The 20,661-nt window shown below is 31.8% G+C and overlaps 2 protein-coding genes and 2 non-coding genes across 4 annotated transcripts; 2 read left to right on the top strand and 2 right to left on the bottom strand.

Moving 5' to 3' along the window:
- Positions 1–152: 152 nt before the first annotated feature.
- LOC124494375 (U2 spliceosomal RNA) lies at positions 153–345 on the top strand. Its single transcript, XR_006959203.2, has one exon. It is a non-coding gene; the product is annotated as a U2 spliceosomal RNA (small nuclear RNA).
- An 11,827-nt stretch (positions 346–12,172) lies between these two features.
- On the bottom strand, positions 12,173–12,925 carry LOC124493754 (uncharacterized). The gene is made up of 2 exons (XM_047056856.2): positions 12,685–12,925; positions 12,173–12,642 (listed from the first exon to the last, which is right to left on the bottom strand). The coding sequence occupies exons 1-2, from the start codon at positions 12,923–12,925 to the stop codon at positions 12,173–12,175; spliced, it is 711 nt and encodes a 236-aa protein (XP_046912812.2).
- A 4,471-nt stretch (positions 12,926–17,396) lies between these two features.
- Positions 17,397–17,588, top strand: LOC124494376 (U2 spliceosomal RNA). Its single transcript, XR_006959204.1, has one exon. It is a non-coding gene; the product is annotated as a U2 spliceosomal RNA (small nuclear RNA).
- A 1,758-nt stretch (positions 17,589–19,346) lies between these two features.
- LOC124493753 (uncharacterized) lies at positions 19,347–20,661 on the bottom strand. Its single transcript, XM_047056855.2, has 4 exons — positions 20,439–20,661; positions 20,173–20,381; positions 19,965–20,116; positions 19,347–19,908 (listed from the first exon to the last, which is right to left on the bottom strand). Exons 1-4 carry the CDS (start codon positions 20,572–20,574, stop codon positions 19,347–19,349), a joined length of 1,059 nt encoding a protein of 352 aa, XP_046912811.2. The 5' UTR covers positions 20,575–20,661.

Below are 20,661 nucleotides of genomic sequence, written 5' to 3' on the forward strand. Positions count from 1 at the left end.
AATTTTCATTTTTATTAGGTGTGTCAAAAAAACACGTTGTTTATACACTAAATGTTGTGCGATCCTTGTCAAACAAGATAAAACCCAATACAAAACTGTAAGGAACCGGAAGTCTTTGTTTCCGTAAATAAAATGAAACTTCTTATCTCCTTATCGCTTCTCGGCCGATTGGCTAAGATCAACGTGTAGTATCTGTTCTTATCAGCTTAATATCTGATACGACCATTATTAATGGTCAAGATATTGAACCAATTTTTGCAGGTGGGCGAAGCGTCTGAGCTGTGCTCAACCTTTGCCACGGGTTGGCCTGGAATTGCACTCACCTCCAGGATCGGCCCAATTTTTTTCGGAAATAAAAAAAAGGGAGCACAAATCAAAATATGAAACCATGTTTCAATATTATATAATATCTCCAAATTTTTCACCACAAGAACACCACACCAATACATAGACACAATACAAAACTACATAGCATTTACACACATATGTAAACACATACTAACTAGAATAAAACACAGGACACAACACTAATTCTTTCTTTTTTGTAAATATTCTTCTTTTTCATCGGTACAAGAGTCTTCGGACTTCGTGCCATTTATTTCGTTTCAAATAAAATTATTATTATTATTAATATTATAAAATATATATGATTAGCTCAAAGTGAGCTTCACCTCATGAATTAATTTTCGTTTATTGCAGCATTTGGCGTTAATTTTTGATCAAAAGAATTGACTAATTTTAGTAAATAATTCAGTCAAATTTTGATGAACAAAATTGTCAAACTTTTTCAACCAGTTGTATTATTGTTGGAATTGTTAAAAGAAATATTGAATTAGTTGTATAATGTAACTGTTGAGTGTATTTAATTAGTACGATCAATGGTGTAAATATTGTATATATATGAGTTTGTTAATCAGTTATTTATTATGATTAAACACATATTCATCAACTGCTAACTATTGAATCTTATACTTCCAAGCCTCTTGCTAAATTCTCAACAATTATAGATTATTATGGCCAGGGCCGAAAGTCATGAAATAATTTAATTGCCACAGTTTTGAAATAAATTGAATATTCCAACAATCATGCTGTATAGCTGGATTTTTTAGTTATCAAATTTTTCGATTAATCAATTCACAATTTCAATTGACGAAAATTGTTGATTTGTCCAACAAGAAAAAAATCAAAGTTCGATGTATGGTTGATGTAAACATTTTTTAAGAATTTTTTTTTAAACTTTTCTCAACAATTGGAGTTTGATTTTACTTGAAAAATTTATATGACAATTTTTGTTTTAAAAAATTAAATTTTGATTCAATTTCAATTGATTTTCAGAAAAAATCAAATGATCTGAAATTTTTTTTTTAAATCAAAAAAAATTCTGACAACAATTTAAATATCTGACCAAAGAATTTAAAGAATTACCTTCCAAATAAATTAAAATATTCTCAGTTTTTTAAACCTTACAAAAAACTTGAATTGATATTGGTTCCACTACAAACAATTCGTACAATGTTTTTGATTCATGATTACCATAATATTCAAATGTATCAAAGCAAAAAACATATCTACTTCATTCATTTTTTTAAAATCATTTCCAACTCGGAATCACGAGGTTAATTCTTGAAAATATAATAAAAAAAAAATCAAACCTAACGTTCTTTATGATTAGTCCAAATATCCGTCGTGTGAGCAGGTTTGATGATCGATTTTTACAAATCTGTTATTGTTTTTCCAATTTTGTGAGTTTCTTAAACCATAGAATGGATGGATCCAGAATTACTATCGAATCAAAATGAAAACAAATCCTGATCGATGTCAACCCAACAGACAAAGGAGAAATGATATTCTGGACAGAGCGACTGGAGTCAAATGAAAATTACAATGATCGATGCATAAAATTGTAAATTATTGTTCATAACTCGTGAATTAATTTTCGTTTATTGCAGCATTTGACGTTAATTTTGATTTCGACCCTATAACAACGACGCTATAATATGGATTGAACAATTCAATTCAACTTGCTACCATATTTATTGTCATTGACCATGAATAAAAAAAACAAAGTCATTTTTTAATGTGTTACAAAATTATTTACGATTTTTTTCCATAAATTCTTTTGGTCTCATTTGATCAAAAGAATTGACTAATTTTAGTAAATAATTATCAAGTTTCCAACAAATGTAAATGTTGTTTATTTGATGAAAAACCGATCCGAAACAATCACAATTGATATGATAATAATAAACATAATTTATTGAGGATGAAAATAATAATAATAGGAAAATGATTATGATTACAATTGACCAACATGTTTTATATCTGCTTTACCATGTGCCATTCATGTCATGGTCAGAGTTTACTGATTCACATGTCGATGACTAAAGTCCAACAGAAAAAAACCAAGGTTAGAACATCCAATTAGAGTCTAAATTCTAGATGGTTCTCGACGTTCGAATGAATCCAAGCACAAGATATTCCTGTCCGGTCGAATTCAAGATAATTCGACACACCTGGCCCTAGTCGAATGGAAAAAGACGATAAAATCAAGAGAGCTACTTTTGAATGAATTTGATCGAATTGCTAAAGCCAATAACTGGACAAAGTGCAGATATCTTTCAGCCAATGTGCTTCGTGCCCATTCTGAAGCACTACAGTTGTTCGAATATTTGACTGAATCGAGCCAGACAGGATTCGAACAAAATCAAAAAGTTAATCGAGCAATAATGTGAAAAAAAAAATAAAAAACGCAAATGATTGCCCCAAAAGGTTGATCGAATAAAATTTCCATTCTTTGTTTACATCACACTTTGTTTACGGTCACCAGATGGTGTGCACATCAATTTGTAAAAAATTGATGAAAAAAAATCCCCACGAACCAGACAGGAAATCCAGAATCGACAAAAATCAACCAAAAACGAGCCAGACAGGACTCGAACCTGCAACCTCCTGATTTCCTACATTATTTTAATAACAAAATATTTAACATATTTTAATTCGTAGTCAGACGTCATATCCAATTAGACAACTGGCCCGTAAACCGCCCTCGCAACGACCAGAATCCGAAAATTCCGACCGCGCTCGGGCAGTGACTTTGTGTAATAGGGAGTGCTTGGTTTAGATTGTTAACACAGTTATTTTCAAATGGATCCAATCAAAACTGTCATTTGGTTTACAATCCTTTTTTCGAATCTTGAATGAGAAATCTGTGCAAATTTTTTTTTAGAAAAAAAGTTATCAATTATAAATTTCGAGAAATTGAACTTTGAACTTTCATCCTATATATAGGGTCATGGGCACACAGACAACAAAAATTGCATATATTGGATATTATTGTTATTTCATCAAATATAATTGATATATTCGGTTTTTCTCATGGAAATCATTTTAAAAATTAAAAATACATCAATTTGTAGTGTCTTTATTTTATAATTTACTATGATATTATTTAAAATTATTTAAGCAGAAACTTTTGTTGTACAAGATCCATTGATACGGTGATTTTTTTCTTTACAAACATGGCATGTCCATTGTTTGTGATCTTGTATCTTGATGATGAAATGATTCCTTGTATTCAATAATTCATCACCGAGGCTCAAATGTCTTGGTTCATGTGTCTAATGAATGTATAAAAAAAATTTATTGGAATTTTACTATTCAGTGGATATCATTCAGTTCGATTGTATTGGTCAGAAGAGGAAGATTTAGATATTAATTTTATCAGAAAATGCATGACCAAAAATCGATATATGGAAATTAAAAAATTTATATTCATTTCTCGGATAATTCTGAATTATTATCGATTCCGTCCGGAGAACGCGATAAGCTATTCAAGATAAGGCCGTTGCTCGAAAAACTTGATCAAAATTTCAAAAATTTGGTGTTTTTTCCAAATTTTTAGCTATAGATGAACAAATGGTTTGTTATTTTGGCCATCACTATTTGAAGCAATTTATTCGTCTTGTAGTGAGAATCAATCGAATAAATATTGAACAATATTTAATAATAAAATAATGTTAATCGTAGCTGAATAATGCTACTCTTATAAAGTAACAAGACGGTAGTGTCCGGGCTGGTGATTGTTCCAAGAATTCCTTCAATAAGATCGTGGAAAAAGTCCGGTGGTGCCAAAGCGAAAATGTTGATATCAAGTTCTGAAAACTTGCTTATTCTTGAAAGTCCAAAATCGCGTCTCGCCAATGCTTCCGATAATGAACTAAAAAACAGAAAAATCTATAACAAAGAAATCTATAACCAAATGTTCATATACTCACATTGATTTTTTGATATTCAATTCCTTTTCGGAAATAAGAGACTCTTTTTTGATCTCGTTATCAGTAGCACCACAAAATCTATATGAAAAAAATAATCATGAGGAGAATCATTTTCAAAATATTATACTTACCTGCAAATAAAATACTGATTGAAACATTGTTTGAATCCTAAAAGCTCAGCAACGCCCAAATTGTCGCCAACCACGAAAGCTAAGCGGACTTTTAAGATGATGTCTCGGCTTGGAATTCTTAGGCCGTGTTTCTGAAAATTTGATTCATATATGAAGGGGGTAAAACATACTTCTAGTTTTTTCAAATCTTCAATCAACGGCATAAGCAATTCATACATGGAAGTTTCTTTGATTGCTTTGCGGTTAGCAATCATCAAAAGCGGTAACTCATGTGATTTGGTACGATAATGTGTTGAGTTATCGACATCAAAATACATGCCAAACAATTTTTGATTCATCACCATAAATCATCACCATAAGTTGTCAATCTTAAACAATTGACCATTCGATTTGTTCGAACATATTGAGAAACCATGTCATCCTGTTCGTTTTGAATGTTATTGATGATTTCGTCATTCACGACAAAATTGACCAGAACTTTCTCCACCGGAATGTAGTAATATTTATGAGTTTTACCAGCTGTCAAATGAAAAACAAAATTAAAAATCAAATATGTGAAACAAGGCATGAGATTGTATTTACATTTCGATAAGAGTGATATTTCTCTTGGCTTGATGAATCTTGGGTCTCGTCGGACATATTTTCGTTGAAGGAACATAGATTTGGCGAATTGAATCATCACACGATTCAATTTTTGTGAGTCTGGATGACATCCGCAAGTTGCCTCTTTTTTTTTTTTTTTTTTTTTTTTTTTTTTTTAATAAACTTTATTGACCCCTATGCCTTTAACAAAAAGATGTATTTTTTACACATGTATTTAAGTCTTCATGATCACAATACAAAACGAAATCGTCTGCATACGCTTGTAAATGACAATTAGGAGGAAGAGATAAATCGAACACATCATTAATCAAAATATTCCAAAGAAGAGGTGAAGATTTACCTCCCTGAGGACAGCCACGACGAAATGGTTTCGATACCACAAAATCTTGAATGGGCAAGATAACATGACAATTATCAAGAAAGCTGACAAACATACGATAAAGATTGGGTGGTATGTTTAAACCCCTCAATTTAGACAAAATAATATCAAAACATGCCGAATCAAATGCTTTACTAATATCCAAAGAAATTAGAATACCAAATTTTTTGTCATCAAAAGTTTTTTGCATCTTGTTGACAATAACAGAAATCGCATCAATAGACGATCTTTGTGGAATAAACCCAAATTGATTAGCTGATAACAAATTACGAGAAAGGACAAAATGTGACAACCGTTTTGTGATAATTGATTCAAAAATTTTTCCAGGCACCGATAATAAAGATATGGGACGATAAGCTTTATAAGTTTCATCTGATGAATTTTTCTTGATTAATTTCACAACAGACTTCTTGGATGGAATTGGATGTGTGCCACAGGCTACGTTGTTGTTTTTCTGTTGACCATTATCAATATGACTTTTAATCTACGGCTTTCAACATATTCGCCGGATAGCCCATTCATTAAACACAATGTCACGAGTTTCGATCACATTTTTCGTTTTTGGCCCTAATCGAATGTAAAAAGACGATAAAATCAAGAGAGCTACTTGAATGAATTTGGTCAAATTGTTAAAGCCAATAACTGGACAAAGTGCAGATATCTTTCAGCCAATGCTTCGTGTCCATTCTTAAGCACTACAGTTGTTCGAAAATCTGACTGAATCAGAACAAAAATCCTTTTCAACAATCCAACGTGCTTTCGAAGAAAAGTTTAAACACAATATATGGTGGCAAATATTAGGAAGCTTATGTTTATCCAAAAGGAGAAAAACGAATCTGTAACTCTACGTCATATATGAACGATAAAACATGAGAAAATTGTATGTTCGATTTGCTTCAGCACGTGTGTTCGTTTTCGTTTTCGTGTGATTAATTGTGCTTTTTGATTATTTATCAACAATTTTTTGGCCTCAGGCTGACAGCCAAAAAAACATGATGAATGAAAATTCGGAAATCATATCAATAGATTCGACACATGATTCCAGCATAAAAGGTCAATCTACCAATTCCAACCAACAACCAGATTGCGAAATAAAGTGTAACGAATGTATGTAATTTGTGCCTTTGCCAAGTATCATGCAATTGCCATGATTTTGTAATCAGAAACAATTTCTGTATTCATATTCATTTGGCATATAAGAAATATGGTAAGCATATTTTGATTCATGCTTTGAAACTGGTATTTTGAATGATTTTTGTAGTTTCTTATTTTAATGATCATCGTTTCAGACTCAGCTCATCATATTTATACATCAACCAATTACTATTTTGACAAACAATACTATTTCAACAGTTTCGTTACAGAATTCACAAACGAACGTTGAGCTAGAATTCGAGCATGAGATAAATACACCGGATATCTTAGACCAAACGGTGTCAATATCATATGAAAATAAATAATTATATCATTTATCTTATTTATCATATTTCTTGTTTCAATTATATTATTTATTTTGTTTATTCGCGTTTATTTCTTTAACTTGATTCTTAATATTTGGCTATGGATGTGTCAGAGAAATCAATAACCAATTCCACCTTTGATCTATAATATTCTAAGGAGGAAATTTGCTTCTTCTTGGGGCTCAAATTTTCAAGTTTTACGTTTAATTTATTTACATGCTATTGAACCAATGATTTCCTACGCGTGTCCTGTTGGGTTTGGTGCTTTGTCAAAATCTAGTGGTAAATCTCGTATCAACTGATTTACGAATTTCTCCTATCTTGCAAATATGTATCGTATCCAACATCGTTTACCTGTCGATCACCTATCTGATTTAAAGTTCCAAAGTTTAATTTTAAGTTATTAAACCTGTCAGTCAATTTCATCATCCGTCAGTCTCATTCAATTTTTCAGATAATGTTTGTGATTATGATCATGATTTTCTTATTTTATCTTATTTTATTTCGGATAATGTTTCTGATTATGATCTTTGACCGGTTTCTCTTGTCAAATATCTTTTTAAAAAAATCATGTTTTACGATTGAAACTATCGTTGGAGATCTAGTCTAGTACAGATGGGAAAACTACTAGTTGCTTCTTTACCGTCCATTTACGATCGGCTTATATTTCGGCTTAAATTTTGTACATATGTAAAAACAAAGGGAACACTTCAACGTTGTAGATCACCACTTTATTTCTTATACAGTAATTAACATGTGCAACCAAACTACAATTAATAAATGAACTGTCCCCCAAACGGGGTAAGCGCTGTCCTTATATCTCCTTTTTCATCACGTCCTCTGTGTACCGCCAAGCACATGCGTATTCACTGTTTACACATATTTTATTTTTTCTTATTTTATAATTATTTTGCATCTATTGTTGAAAAGGTATAAGGGATTACTCTAATAATTTTTTACTTTTACTTTAATTTTAAATCATAAGTAGTATAGAACGATATTTGGTGACCATGTGGTTTGATTGGGACCAGTAACGTGGTCGTAAATTTTCAAATTTGTCGAGAATTTCGGAAAACAATGACATTCAAATAGATATTAATATGGAAAGTAATGATCAACAGGTGGTTCGAAATAATTGGTTAATCGGTGTAAATTTGAAACGGCCATAAACTTCTTGATAGCGCTTTGACATGTGCAAAAAAATTTCTAAAGTGGTATGTCAAACTCCCAATAATATAAAAAAAAAACACCGCACATGGTCAAACATAAATCAAACAAAACAAATAAAAATTGAAAAGAAACGCTTTTTACAAACCTTTTTTTGTTTGAATAAAAATTGGAAAAATATGCTTTTTACAATTCGATTCCTAATGTTTTTGTTTAACTAAAAATTTGCAAAAGAAATGCTTTTTTGAAATTCGATTCCTTATGTTTGTGTTTAATTAATAAAATTGAAAAGAAATGCTTTTGTTCAAAAAGTAAGAGCTTTGAAAAATGTTGAAAATAAAGAGATTAAAATGTGCTCTAGACAACTATTTTTGTGGCCATCGATTCAGTATTGATAAATTCTGCAGCACGTGGACAATAAACGTGGAACCAACTCGAGAATGTATTCCCTCCTGGCCAAAGAAAAGACATTCAAAAGAGCTGCAAATAATACAAAAACGATTGGGAAATTGGCATTCGACACGATGATTTTATCATATTGATTCAAGAACAAGATCATGCAACATTGACCGATTCTAATAAAATTGCTCTTTTCTGTAAGTTTCGACATTGAATATTGACCAAGACATAAACATGTCAAAAAAATTTGAATCCGAACAAACGAAAAGAATTCAAGAACAGTTGGATGAATGTCAATCTAATCTACGGCAAATAGAAACCGAAAAAATGTATTGGAAAAATAAATGTGATGTCCTAGAAAGACAAAATCGGGTTAAATCAACTAGGCGAAAATCCAGCGTAGAAAAAATGTGGCCATAAGTCAGGGACTTATTTTCTGGGCCCGGGAAAATCTTTCCACCTCGTTCAACCAAGAACAATGATAAGGTGATATTACTACCATGCACCCGCTGGGACTGATACATGAGTGAGTGGCAAAACAAACACCTAAACTCATGGTCTACGTGATAAGTGGAAGGAAGATGAACTGGATACCAACGTGAGGCGTGGTCTCAACCGATTGGCAATTGGACTGTCCAAGAAATCACATAAAAATTCCGAACGCATACACAATCATCATCATATATCACCATATATTGATCAAGCTGATCATTTTTTTTTGCTGGCTGGTCTTTATAATTCATCATCTCACACATTTATTTCCAACGTTTATTTTCTCATTTTGCTAATAAATTTCTTATATTTTAAGATTTGTGTCTTGTGTTTATGTGAGAGTGTTTCATATCGACCACCAAGAAACCGGTGTGATTATTGCAAAGAAAATCAACTTGGAATAACTGCACACTAGTACAAAGTACGGATCCGTTTCCGTAGCCGAAGAAAGCTATACATAACATAAATATCATGAATCCCATGCTGAGATGGAAAATATGTAAGTTTGTGTTTCTTGGTAAGAAATTCTTTTGAATAATTGAAATTTTCTCTTTGCAATAGCAAAAAATGAAAATGAAAAACTTGAAGAACATATATCCATATTAAAACAAAACCAAAGATCCAAATTCAAATCTGCAACAATTGAATAAGGAAATTGAAAATCTGGGAAATAGATATCAAAAAATGTTTCTAGATTTTCAGAATTCCCATGCTGAGATTGATAAATTGTAAGTATGTGCTACACTTGGTAGGAAATTTTTTTTTGAATAATTAAAAATTTTCTATTTGCAATAGAAAACACCACAATCACAACCAACTATTATATCGTCAAGAATGACCACTTTATCATGTACCAGTTGCTTTTTCCAATCATCACCTTCTTAATCAAACATTTTCTACTCAACCTACTATTAAATTTTTCTTTTTCCAAATTCCGCATTCATAATCAGCCACCGCATTCCAAAGACTACCTTCATCACCAAGCCTCAATTACTCAGCGAATCGTTACTTACCAAAACAACAAATCAAGCAACAATCTCAAAATGGAAGATACACAGGGCGCACACAATCCACTTGAAGAATTGACAGAACAACAAACTCGGGACATAAAAGACGAGTTAAAACTGATCCAGCGCATGCTAGATAATAAAATTCTAGAATTCTCAACTCAAACTACCGAAAAACAACTGATGACATTGAAAGGTGAGGCAAAATTGCTAAAAGATATGATTGACCGGCATACGAAGTACTACCCAGATGTAAAACCGGTAAATCAATCTCTCCCTCGAATGGAAGTAACCAAAGCAATAAGGACCGCTTCGCATTATCAGGACGAAATTGAAAATAGACTAAAACAATTTGAGCCGGCCAGAAAAATACCAAATGGAAGATTATACCGATTCTCGAACGAATCCGGACAAAACACCAACAGAAACATCACAATTGAAAACACAAGAAGCATACCATTAGTATTTCATCCCTCAGGACATCATCAGCCGATTTCGGCAACCAACAGCATGGAAATAGAGGCCAGAGGATGTAGCAAAACATAACAAACAAACGAACGACACAATGAAGAAGGTTTTAATATGATGTTTATTCGACGAAAACGTGAGCTGCTAGGACTAGAACTAAAACCAGGGGAATTGCCAATCATGAATGTTAATCAACAAACCAAAGCCACAAAGTACTGTCAATGTAAAAAGGAAGATAGGCGTGATCGGAAGAAACCAAACTTTCGTGATAATGCCCAACGCAAATTATTCTGTACTAGGAGTAGACGCTATCAAGAAATACACTCCCTGAGCACACCAAACAAACTTATTTCAATGCCGTGCTAACTGATAAACACGCTTTATATGTGGATCACCACCTTCTCTTTTTCTCGTGCATAAATCAGATTCTAAGGGAAACTGAACCACGAATCCACTACGTGACATCATATAAAAATTTCTGTGTTTGTGCCAAACACCGCCATTATGCTCTCGAGCTCTCTTTCGACAAACGTCAATCTCATCATCACAAAACAAGATAAATTGATCAACTTGAACGAATTCACGCTCGTTGTGTATCCAAACCAAAAATCTTCCTTGAAAACCATGTCAGCTCATTGCATCCACATTTTTATCATATTAATCATCCTTTTTTCAACCTTTGTAATTGCTTCGCATCTTGACTCCTCTGGGTATCCTATTATCTGGAGGAAATCAAAATACCATCTGGCCACCCAAGTTGTACAGGCCGAAGTCACAGTAAAACTGCAGAATCCGTGCAACATCGTCGACATAAGTGAGACCTTCTTCTTCCACGAATCGGCAAGATTCCATAGTCCGATATTCATCTGGAGTTTCCAGACCCAATGAGATGTTCGGAAATAGGTTCTTTAGTTGTCAAGCTAATTGGTCATTGTCTGGACGGAACATTTGTTTGGTGATGTTTTCGATCTCAGCGAACCTTCTATTTATGGTATTCATGATAGTAATTTCCTTCATTTGATGTTTCAAGTCAAGCTGGTCTTGATGCATTTTCGAGATTATTTTAAGGAATTTTTTGTTAATTTGGTTTTCTACCATCTTGTAATCTATTTCGCTTCGTTCAAGAGAGGTTCCGTCGCCGAAGTTACGGAAGAAGTTGACCAATCCTATGGCTGTCGTTATTTTTATGGCCCATTTTAATGTTTTGTAGACGAAGTTAATGATCCCACGTTTTTGTATAGTGTGTTCAGAATCGGTTATATTCGTAGGACAAAAGTGTCGTAACGGTTTTTTAATATGCTTGATATACCCTCTGATGCATGATTCAAAGTTATAAGAGTGTAGGAAATGCGTTGTTTCATTTTTAACGTTTATGGCATTCATGATAGTAATTTCCTTCATTTGATGTTTCAAGTCAAGCTGGTCTTGATGCATTTTCGAGATGATTTTAAGGAATTTATTGTTAATTTGGTTCTCTATCATCTTGTAATCTATTTCGCTTCGATCAACAGAGGTTTCATCGCCAAAGCTATTGAAGAAGTTGACCAGTCCTATTTTAACAAAGTCGGATCGTGAAGTGCATTTTGAAATATTTAAAAATATTTTTTGGCGCGTTAGAATTGATCCAAATTACAAGTTTTAATTGTTCAAAATTATGATTTCAAGAGCAAATAAATGTTTGAATTTCAACTCATAATGTTAATTCAATTCGAAATTGATTTTATTTAAAAATTAATGGAATATATAATATAATAATATAATTAATAATTATTAGAAAATGAAAAAATGTTTATTAATTTCCAGCAAATACTGTTAATCCGAATTTAGATCCATATTTCTTGAATATTTCACACATTAAATATGTGCCTAATACTTTTCTCTGTCGAGTATTCATGTTTAATTTTTTCAAATTATTTCCACATGTTTTATTTGTTAGATTTTTGAGACTAATAGTCTCTATAATAATTGCTTCATACATAAAGGATTCTTGCTTTGAGAGATTTTCTTGTGCATGATATATTGTTGGCTCGATGAAACGATCCATTAATGAAAATATTCGTTGAATTTTTGGTGATGGATCTAAATTAGTCGGATTCATACGTTCATTAAGAGCTTGAAGAAAATGAGAATCAGGACGGTCAATAAGTCCACAACCAACATAGAATATAGATGATATGAATTGAAAGAAAAAATGAGGATCAATCAATTCAGATTCAAGTGAAGAATCCTTCTTTGGTGGCAAGTTTTTTAACATTGAAGGATCTATTAAAAAATATACAATTAAATTCCTCTTCTCCAACCAACTTGATGAACATTGACTAAGCATTTCTCTTTCTAATCGACGAGCTTCATCAAATGAAAAACTATTAGTTTTAAAAATATCAGTCGAAATGTTATGTATAGTGTGTTCAGAATCGGTTATATTCGTAGGACAAAAGTGTCGTAACGGTTTTATAATATGCTTGATATATTCTCTGATGCATGATTCAAAGTTATAAGAGTGTAGGAAATGCGTTGTTTCATTTTTAACGTTTATGGTATTCATGATAGTAATTTCCTTCATTTGATGTTTCAAGTCAAGCTGGTCTTGATGCATTTTCGAGATGATTTTAAGGAATTTATTGTTAATTTGGTTCTCTATCATCTTGTAATCTATTTTGCTTTTTGTATAGTGTGTTCAGAATCGGTTATATTCGTAGGACAAAAGTGTCGTAACGGTTTTATAATATGCTTGATATATTCTCTGATGCATGATTCAAAGTTGTAGGAGTGTAGGAAATGCGTTGTTTCATTTTTAACGTTAGTCCTTAGATTGTCAACGATGTTGCAAGGATTCTGGAGTTTTACTGTGACTTCGGCCTGTACCACTTGGGTGGCCAGATGGTGATTTGATTTTCTCCATATGATAGGATACCCAGAGGAGACTTGATGCGAAGCAATTACAAAGGTTGAAAAAAGGATCATTGATATGATAAAAATGTGGATGCAATGAGCTGACATGGTTTTCAAGGAAGATTTTTGGTTTGGATACACAACCAGCGGGAATTCGTTCAAGTTGATCAATTTAGTTTGTCGATAGAGAGCTCGAGAGCAATAATTCCAATCCTAGTAATTTACACTGTTCTTTATTCATGATACAATGAAATGCTTTTTGAAATTTGATTCCTAATGTCCTTGTTTAATTAATAACAAAATTTGAAAATGCAACACTTTTTGAAATTCGATTCCTAATGTTTGTGTTTAACTAATAACAAAATTTTAAAATGAATTGTTTTTTTACAACCCTCATGTTTATGTTTAATTAATAACAAAATTTGCAAATGAAATGCATTTTTGAAATTCGACTCCTAATGTTTATGTTTAATAAAAAAATTTGCAAATGAAATGCATTTTGGAAATTCGATTCCTAATCTTTATGTTTAATTAATAAAAAAATTTTTAAAATGAAACGTTTTTTTACTACCCTAATGTTTATGTTTAATAACAGAATTTCAAAATGAATTGTTTTTTACTACCCTAATGTTTATGTTTAATAACAGAATTTCAAAATGAATTGTTTTTTACTACCCTAATGTTTATGTTTAATAACAAAATTTGCAAATGAAATGCATTTTGGAAATTCGATTCCTCATGTTTGTGTTTATCTAATAACAAAATTTTAAAATGAAACGATTTTTTACTACCCTAATGTTTATGTTTATCTAATAACAAAATTTGCAAATGAAACGCTTTTTGAAATTCGATTCCTTATGTTTATGTTTATCTAAAAACAAGGGTTCGTATTAAATCAGATGTGCCTGTAATAACCGACAATAGGATTCCCAACAACAAACCAGACTTGATGGTCCATGACATGAAGACGAACGAGATAGTCCTAGTGGAAGTAGGAATAACCAACAAGAGGATCATCCCGAATACAGAATCGACGAAACGTCGAAAATATGAACTGCTGGCCAACGAATTGAAGTCGATGTATGGCTGTAAAGTGACCACAGTACCGATTGTACTGACGTGGGATGGTCTGGTCACGAGGCACTTCAGGAAGTATGCTGAGAGCCTGGGGTTGTCAGAGAAGATCCAAGCGTACATCCAGGGTCAGGTGCTGAAGAGGACCATGGAGAGCGTAAGGATTGATCTGAGTAGCTCTCAGGAATGCACAGGATAGATCCAGTCATATATGTATAATTATTATTATTATTATTATATTTATAATTGTAATTTTAGATTCATTGTAATGCTATTCAACTTAATGTAAATATTCCTTGATATAAATAAATAAAGTCTAAAAACAAAATTTTAAAATGAATTGTTTTCTTACAACCCTCATGTTTATGTTTATCTAATAACAAAATTTGAAAAAGAAATGTTTTTTTTTACAATTCGATTCTTCATGTTTATGTTTAATCAATAAAATTGAAAAGAAATGCAGCACATGGAAAATAAACATGGAACCAACTCGAGAATGTACTCCCTCCAGGTTAAAGAAAAGGCATTCAAAAGAACTGCAACTACTATAAAAATGATTGGGAAATTGGCATTCGACACGATGATTTTATCACATTGATTCAAGAACTTGATCGTGCAACATTGACCGATTATTTTGAAATTGTTTTTTTGTGTAAGTTTTGACAGTAAATTTCGACCAAAACATAAACATGTCTAAAAAATTTGTATCCGAACTAATGAAAAGAATTCAAGAACATTTGAATGAATGTCAATCTAATCTACGGCAAATAGAAACCGAAAAAATGTATTGGAAAATTAAATATCAAGAATCACAAGTCGAGATTGAAAAATTGTAAGTTTGTGTTCCACTTGTTAATGAATTTTTTTAAATAATTGAAAATTTTCTATTTGAAATAGACAAAATGCGAATGAAAATCTCAAAAAAGAAAATGAAAAACTTGGCAAACGTATATCCAGTCTAAAACAAGCCCAACATTTAGAACAAGAACAACAGAAATTAAGCCAACAACATTTGGAAGAGGAAAATACAAGTCTGTTGGATAAATATCAACAAATGTTTTTAGATTCCCAGGATTCTAATGCCGAGATTGAAAAATTGTAAGTTTTTGTTCCACTCGTTAATAAATTTTTTTTGAATAATTGAAAATTTTTTATTTGCAATAGAGAAAAAGATAGTGAAAAACTTGAAGAATCCCGTAACGAGGTCCACAATTTGTAAGTTTGTGTTCCACTCGTTAATAAATTTTTTTTAAATAATTGAAAATTTTCTATTTGAAATAGAGAAAATGATAGTGAAAAACTTAAAGAATCTCGTCGAAAGGTGAAAAATTTGTAAGTTTGTGTTCCAATTGTTAATGAATTTTTTTTGAATAATTGAAAATTTTCTATTTGAAATAGACAAAAAACGATAGCAAGACTTAATGAAAAACTTGAAAAATCAGAATCTCTTGAGGAGATGGACACTATGTAAGTTGTGTTACACTTAATAAGAAATTCTTTTTGAATAATTAAAATTTTCTCTTTGCAATAGAAAAAAAGAAAATGCTAGGCTTAAACAACAAATAATCGCTCTAGAAAAAAAATATGATTCTGATTTTCAAAGTTATCATCTTTTTCCAAAACCACATGCGACATTGAATCCATATCCGGCAGCTAATTTGTCAGAAGATAATATTCTTCACCAATTGGAAACTATACATAACATATCGGCTGATATTTTTAAAATTGATAGTTTTTCATTTAATGAAGCTCGTCGATTAGAAGGAGAAATGCTTAGTAAATGTTCATCAATTTGTTCATCAAGTTGGATGGACAAGAGGAATTCAATTGTATATTTTTTAATGGATCCTTCAATGTTAAAAAACTGGCCACCAAAGAAGGATTCTTCACTTCAATCTGAATTGATTGATCCTCATTTTTTCTTTCAATTCATATCATCTATATTCTATGTTGGTTGTGGACTTATTGACCGTCCTTATGATCATTTTAAAAAAGCTCTTAATGAACGTTTGGCACCGACTAGTTTAGATCCATCACCAAAAATTCAACGAAATTTCAAATTTTCATTATGGGATCGTTTCATCCAGCCAATAATATTTAATGCATATGAAAATCTCCCAAAGGAAGAAGCCTTTATGTATGAAGCAATGATTATAGAGACAATTGGTCTCAAAAATCTAACAAATAAAGCATGTGGAACTAAATTGAAAAAATTGAACATGAATACTCGACAGAGAAAAGTATTAGGCACATTTTTAATGTGTAAAATATTCATGAAATTTGGATCTAAATTCGGAATAACAGTATTTGCTGGAAATTAATAAACATTTTTTCATTTTCTAATAATTATTAATTATTATATTATATATTCCATTAATTTTTAAATAAAATCAATTTCGAATTGAATTAACATTATGAGTTGAAATTCAAACATTTATTTGCTCTTGAAATCATAATTTTGAACAATTAAAACTTGTAATTTGGATTAATTCTAACGCGCCAAAAAAATATTTTTAAATATTTCAAAATGCACTTCACGATTCAACTTTGTTAAAATAGTGGTTTTCTAGTCAACTAGTTTGCGATAATGTGACCACTCCGGTTGAACATGTCTTGAAGACTTTCAGTCTTGGTCTGTTTAGTCAATGCTAGTGTGACCGTAGCCATAAAATTCATGGTAAATTTTCTTCATGAGTGATTGTTTTCATTCCTCATCATCAAATAGATGTCGCTACTGGTTTACTTGCAATGTGTAAAAAATTGACACACCAAATTTTCCAACAATTTGCTACATCAGATCAAATGAATCTTTATGTTGATTTCTGGTGAATTTTTGTAGTGAAATTGTCCCTGTAAAAATTATTGAAAATTCAATAATTTATACAGAATAAGATTCAATCATTTTGGATGGTTTGCAATTAACAGAAATGAATTTTTCTCATTGATTTCATTGAAACGATGTTATGCAAATTTTATTAAAACCAAATGCAAAACTGTATTGAACAGGAAATCTACGTTTTTTTAAATATAATAATTCACCAAAAATTGGTATCGCTTCTCGGCCTATTGGCTATGATCGAATTTAGTATCTGTTCTTTTCAGCTTTATATCTGAAACGACCCTCATTGAGGGTCAAGATATTGAACCAATTTTTGCAGGTGGGCGAAGTGTTTGAGCTGTGCTCAACCTTTGCCACGGGTTGGCCTGAACTTGCACTCACCTCCAGGATCGGCCCAATTTTTTTCGGAAATTAAAAAAATGGGAGCATAAGTCAAAAACGGTTAGCTCAAAGCTAACTTCAACTCGTGAATTAATTTTCGTTTATTGTATCATTTGGCGTTAATTTGCTTCTGCTTTCGACAAGGCATGGTGGCCAGCAACTATTTACGAATTGGATAAGGCAAATATTCAGTCTGATTTGATATAAATTATGATGTCATACTTATCTGATAGATCTATCTTGTTTGACTATGGTGATTATTCGTCAAGTAAAACATTATCATGTGGCTGCCCGCAAGGTGGTGTCTTATCTCCTCTGCTATGGACAATTTTATTGAATGATCTCCTAGTTACGTTAAATATCTCTGATTCAAAAGTTGTTGCATTTGCCGATGATATCACAATTGTTTGTTGGGCGTCGTCTGTAAACCTCCTTAAAGAGAAAATAATTGCTTCCATAGACTTCGTTGACAAATGGTGCCAAAGTCGGAAACTAAGCATCAATAATAATAAAACTAATATTCTATACTTATTTAAAAAAAATAAACCAGTCATTTATCACAACAATCATCAAATTTCTCCTTCTGATTCAATTAAAATTTTAGGTTTGACCTTCGGTAATCATAGACATCTCTCAAAACTGAATTTTTCCCCTCATATCAACAATATTGTCGACAAATCCCAACGAATATGCAGAATTTTATTTGCTCTAATTGGAAATACCTGGGGTTTACCCTGCAAAAAAAGAATCAATTTGTATAAAGGTATGATCCGCCCAGCCATTTCGTATGGCTATCAAATATGGTTTAATCAGATTAATAAATCACAAATAAAAAAAAATCGACTCATTACAATATCGAATTTTAGCCAAATCAATTCAAGCTTATTGTTCTGTTTCTGAAAACATTGTCCATCTCATCTGTTCATTACCGAAATTGTCTGATTACTTTCACACTCATCTCATTACCAAACATATCCATGACTACCACTTGAAAGCCATTGAAGTAAAAAACATTGAAAATCTCCTTCTACTCAAATATTACAATGGTTCTAATGATACTTTTAAAAAATTCTTTGTCTCTCCGTTCATTCCGAATTACTTCCGTCCAAATTTTTACAACATTCAATTTATTTCTAATCATGGGAAGTTCAATCAGTACTTATTTAAGATTGGCAAGTCATCCTCCCCATTATGCTCATGCGGTCGTGATATTCAATGCTCGATCCACATTCTTTTATCATGCCATAATTTTTCTTATAGAAACCTTTTCTTAAATGCAAAAGATTGTATAGCAACCAAGCAAAATTTCAACATCTTCAACCAATTTTGTAAAGACTATTGTCTAAATTATTCATAAAAAAAACATTTATTTTATTTATTATCATTATTGTTTCTATTTTATTACTTTGTTCTTTATTGTTGTTTTCTTTCTGCTAAATTCCATTTCTGCGCAAGTGCTCCCCGGAGCAGCGCGTGTTAATTAAAGTTAAATTATTATTATTATTTGGCGTTAATTTTTGATCAAAAGAATTGACTAATTTTAGTAAAAAAAAAAAATTCAGTCAAATTTTGATACGAAAATCACCAATTGAATTATACCAGTAGTAGATTACTATGGCTAAGCTCAAAGCGAACATCACCTCATGAATAAATTTTCGTTTTTGACGTTAATTTTTGAAAATATATAAATCAACCAAACGCCGAAAATATCAACTGCTGATACTATTATTTTATACTTGTAATTTTAGATCTAATTGAATAATAATGGTGTAATATAAAATCAAATATATACAATACTAAAGGTTAAACATTCATCGGGTAAAACAAATGAACTTTTATAACATGTAAAAATGAGCCAAATTTTTTTAAGTCGTCGATTTAGTTGTAAAAAAATACAAATGATAATAATTAAACTTACAGAAACAATGAAAAAACAACGATCAAGATTGTGTGAATAAGTTGCCTCTGTGATCTGAGCGATATCACAAATTCTGGTTCCATTTACCCGGCATTTTATGATGTTCTTTGCGAAACCATGAAACAATCGCAGTTCATTTTCGCTGAGAAGATTCGGCAAACCTTCAAAGAATGAACTTGCTTCGGGTGCTGTGGTTTCTTCGAAATCTTCTTCTTCTTCATCTGATGACAGAATAATTTGTTGAATTTCAGGTTGGTCATCATCTTCGGAGGAATCTTCTTCAATACAGGAAAAATCAGCTTCCATAACCGATGATGGTATTTCGGTATCTTCGGTATCCATAATTTCAGGAATATCCAAAACTGGGAGACCAATGTCAGAGGGTCCAGGTTCATCGTGGGCAGCAGATCCAACGTATACTTCTCTAATAATGAATGCAATAAGTGAGAATTGATGTTATAATCGATTCAACAGACTTACGGATGAAAAGATTTCAAATGCTCCCGCATTGCCGAATCACTTTTGAATTTTTTCTTGTGGTCGGTACATTCTTCTTCCGTTGATCCAGATTTCAAGCGTTTCATTGCCACAACCAATGGATGTTCTTCCCCCAAAACACCAGCAGTTTTTCGCTGCAAAAACAAAGTCAATCACAACCGTTTTCACAAATACTGGAAATTATATTTACAAGTATAATTTTGTTGGTAAGGATTTTTGATAGACTGTAACTCTCCAAGAGTCTGTCATGAATTTGTCCAGATGTGGGAATTTGATTTTCGATGAATTGGGATAGCGATTGCCATCTTTCATGCCCAACGGAAAATTGGCTCCATTTTCCTTGATTAACATAGCTGTTAAGATCTTCGATGAATTTGATGTAATCCTCCAATAGAATATCTGTTAATAGATGATATGAATTTCAAAAGATTGTTCAGCTTTATAATCAATGCTTACTTGTTGCCTTATTTTTCTTTATTTTGTCAACGATCGAACCGAAATGCGAAAAGTTGTACAAATGTGAATACATGTTATGTATAGCTTTCTTCGGCCACGGAAACGCATCCGTTGATTGACACACGAAACATACCATGCTCGATCAGGCTCACACATCACATTCATAAACAACGTATTATATTGAACATATCTGAGGGAGAAACATTTATTTATATTAACATTA

Source organism: Dermatophagoides farinae, chromosome 6, assembly GCF_024713945.1.
Source record: "Dermatophagoides farinae isolate YC_2012a chromosome 6, ASM2471394v1, whole genome shotgun sequence".
NCBI classification, from domain to species: Eukaryota; Metazoa; Arthropoda; class Arachnida; order Sarcoptiformes; family Pyroglyphidae; genus Dermatophagoides; species Dermatophagoides farinae.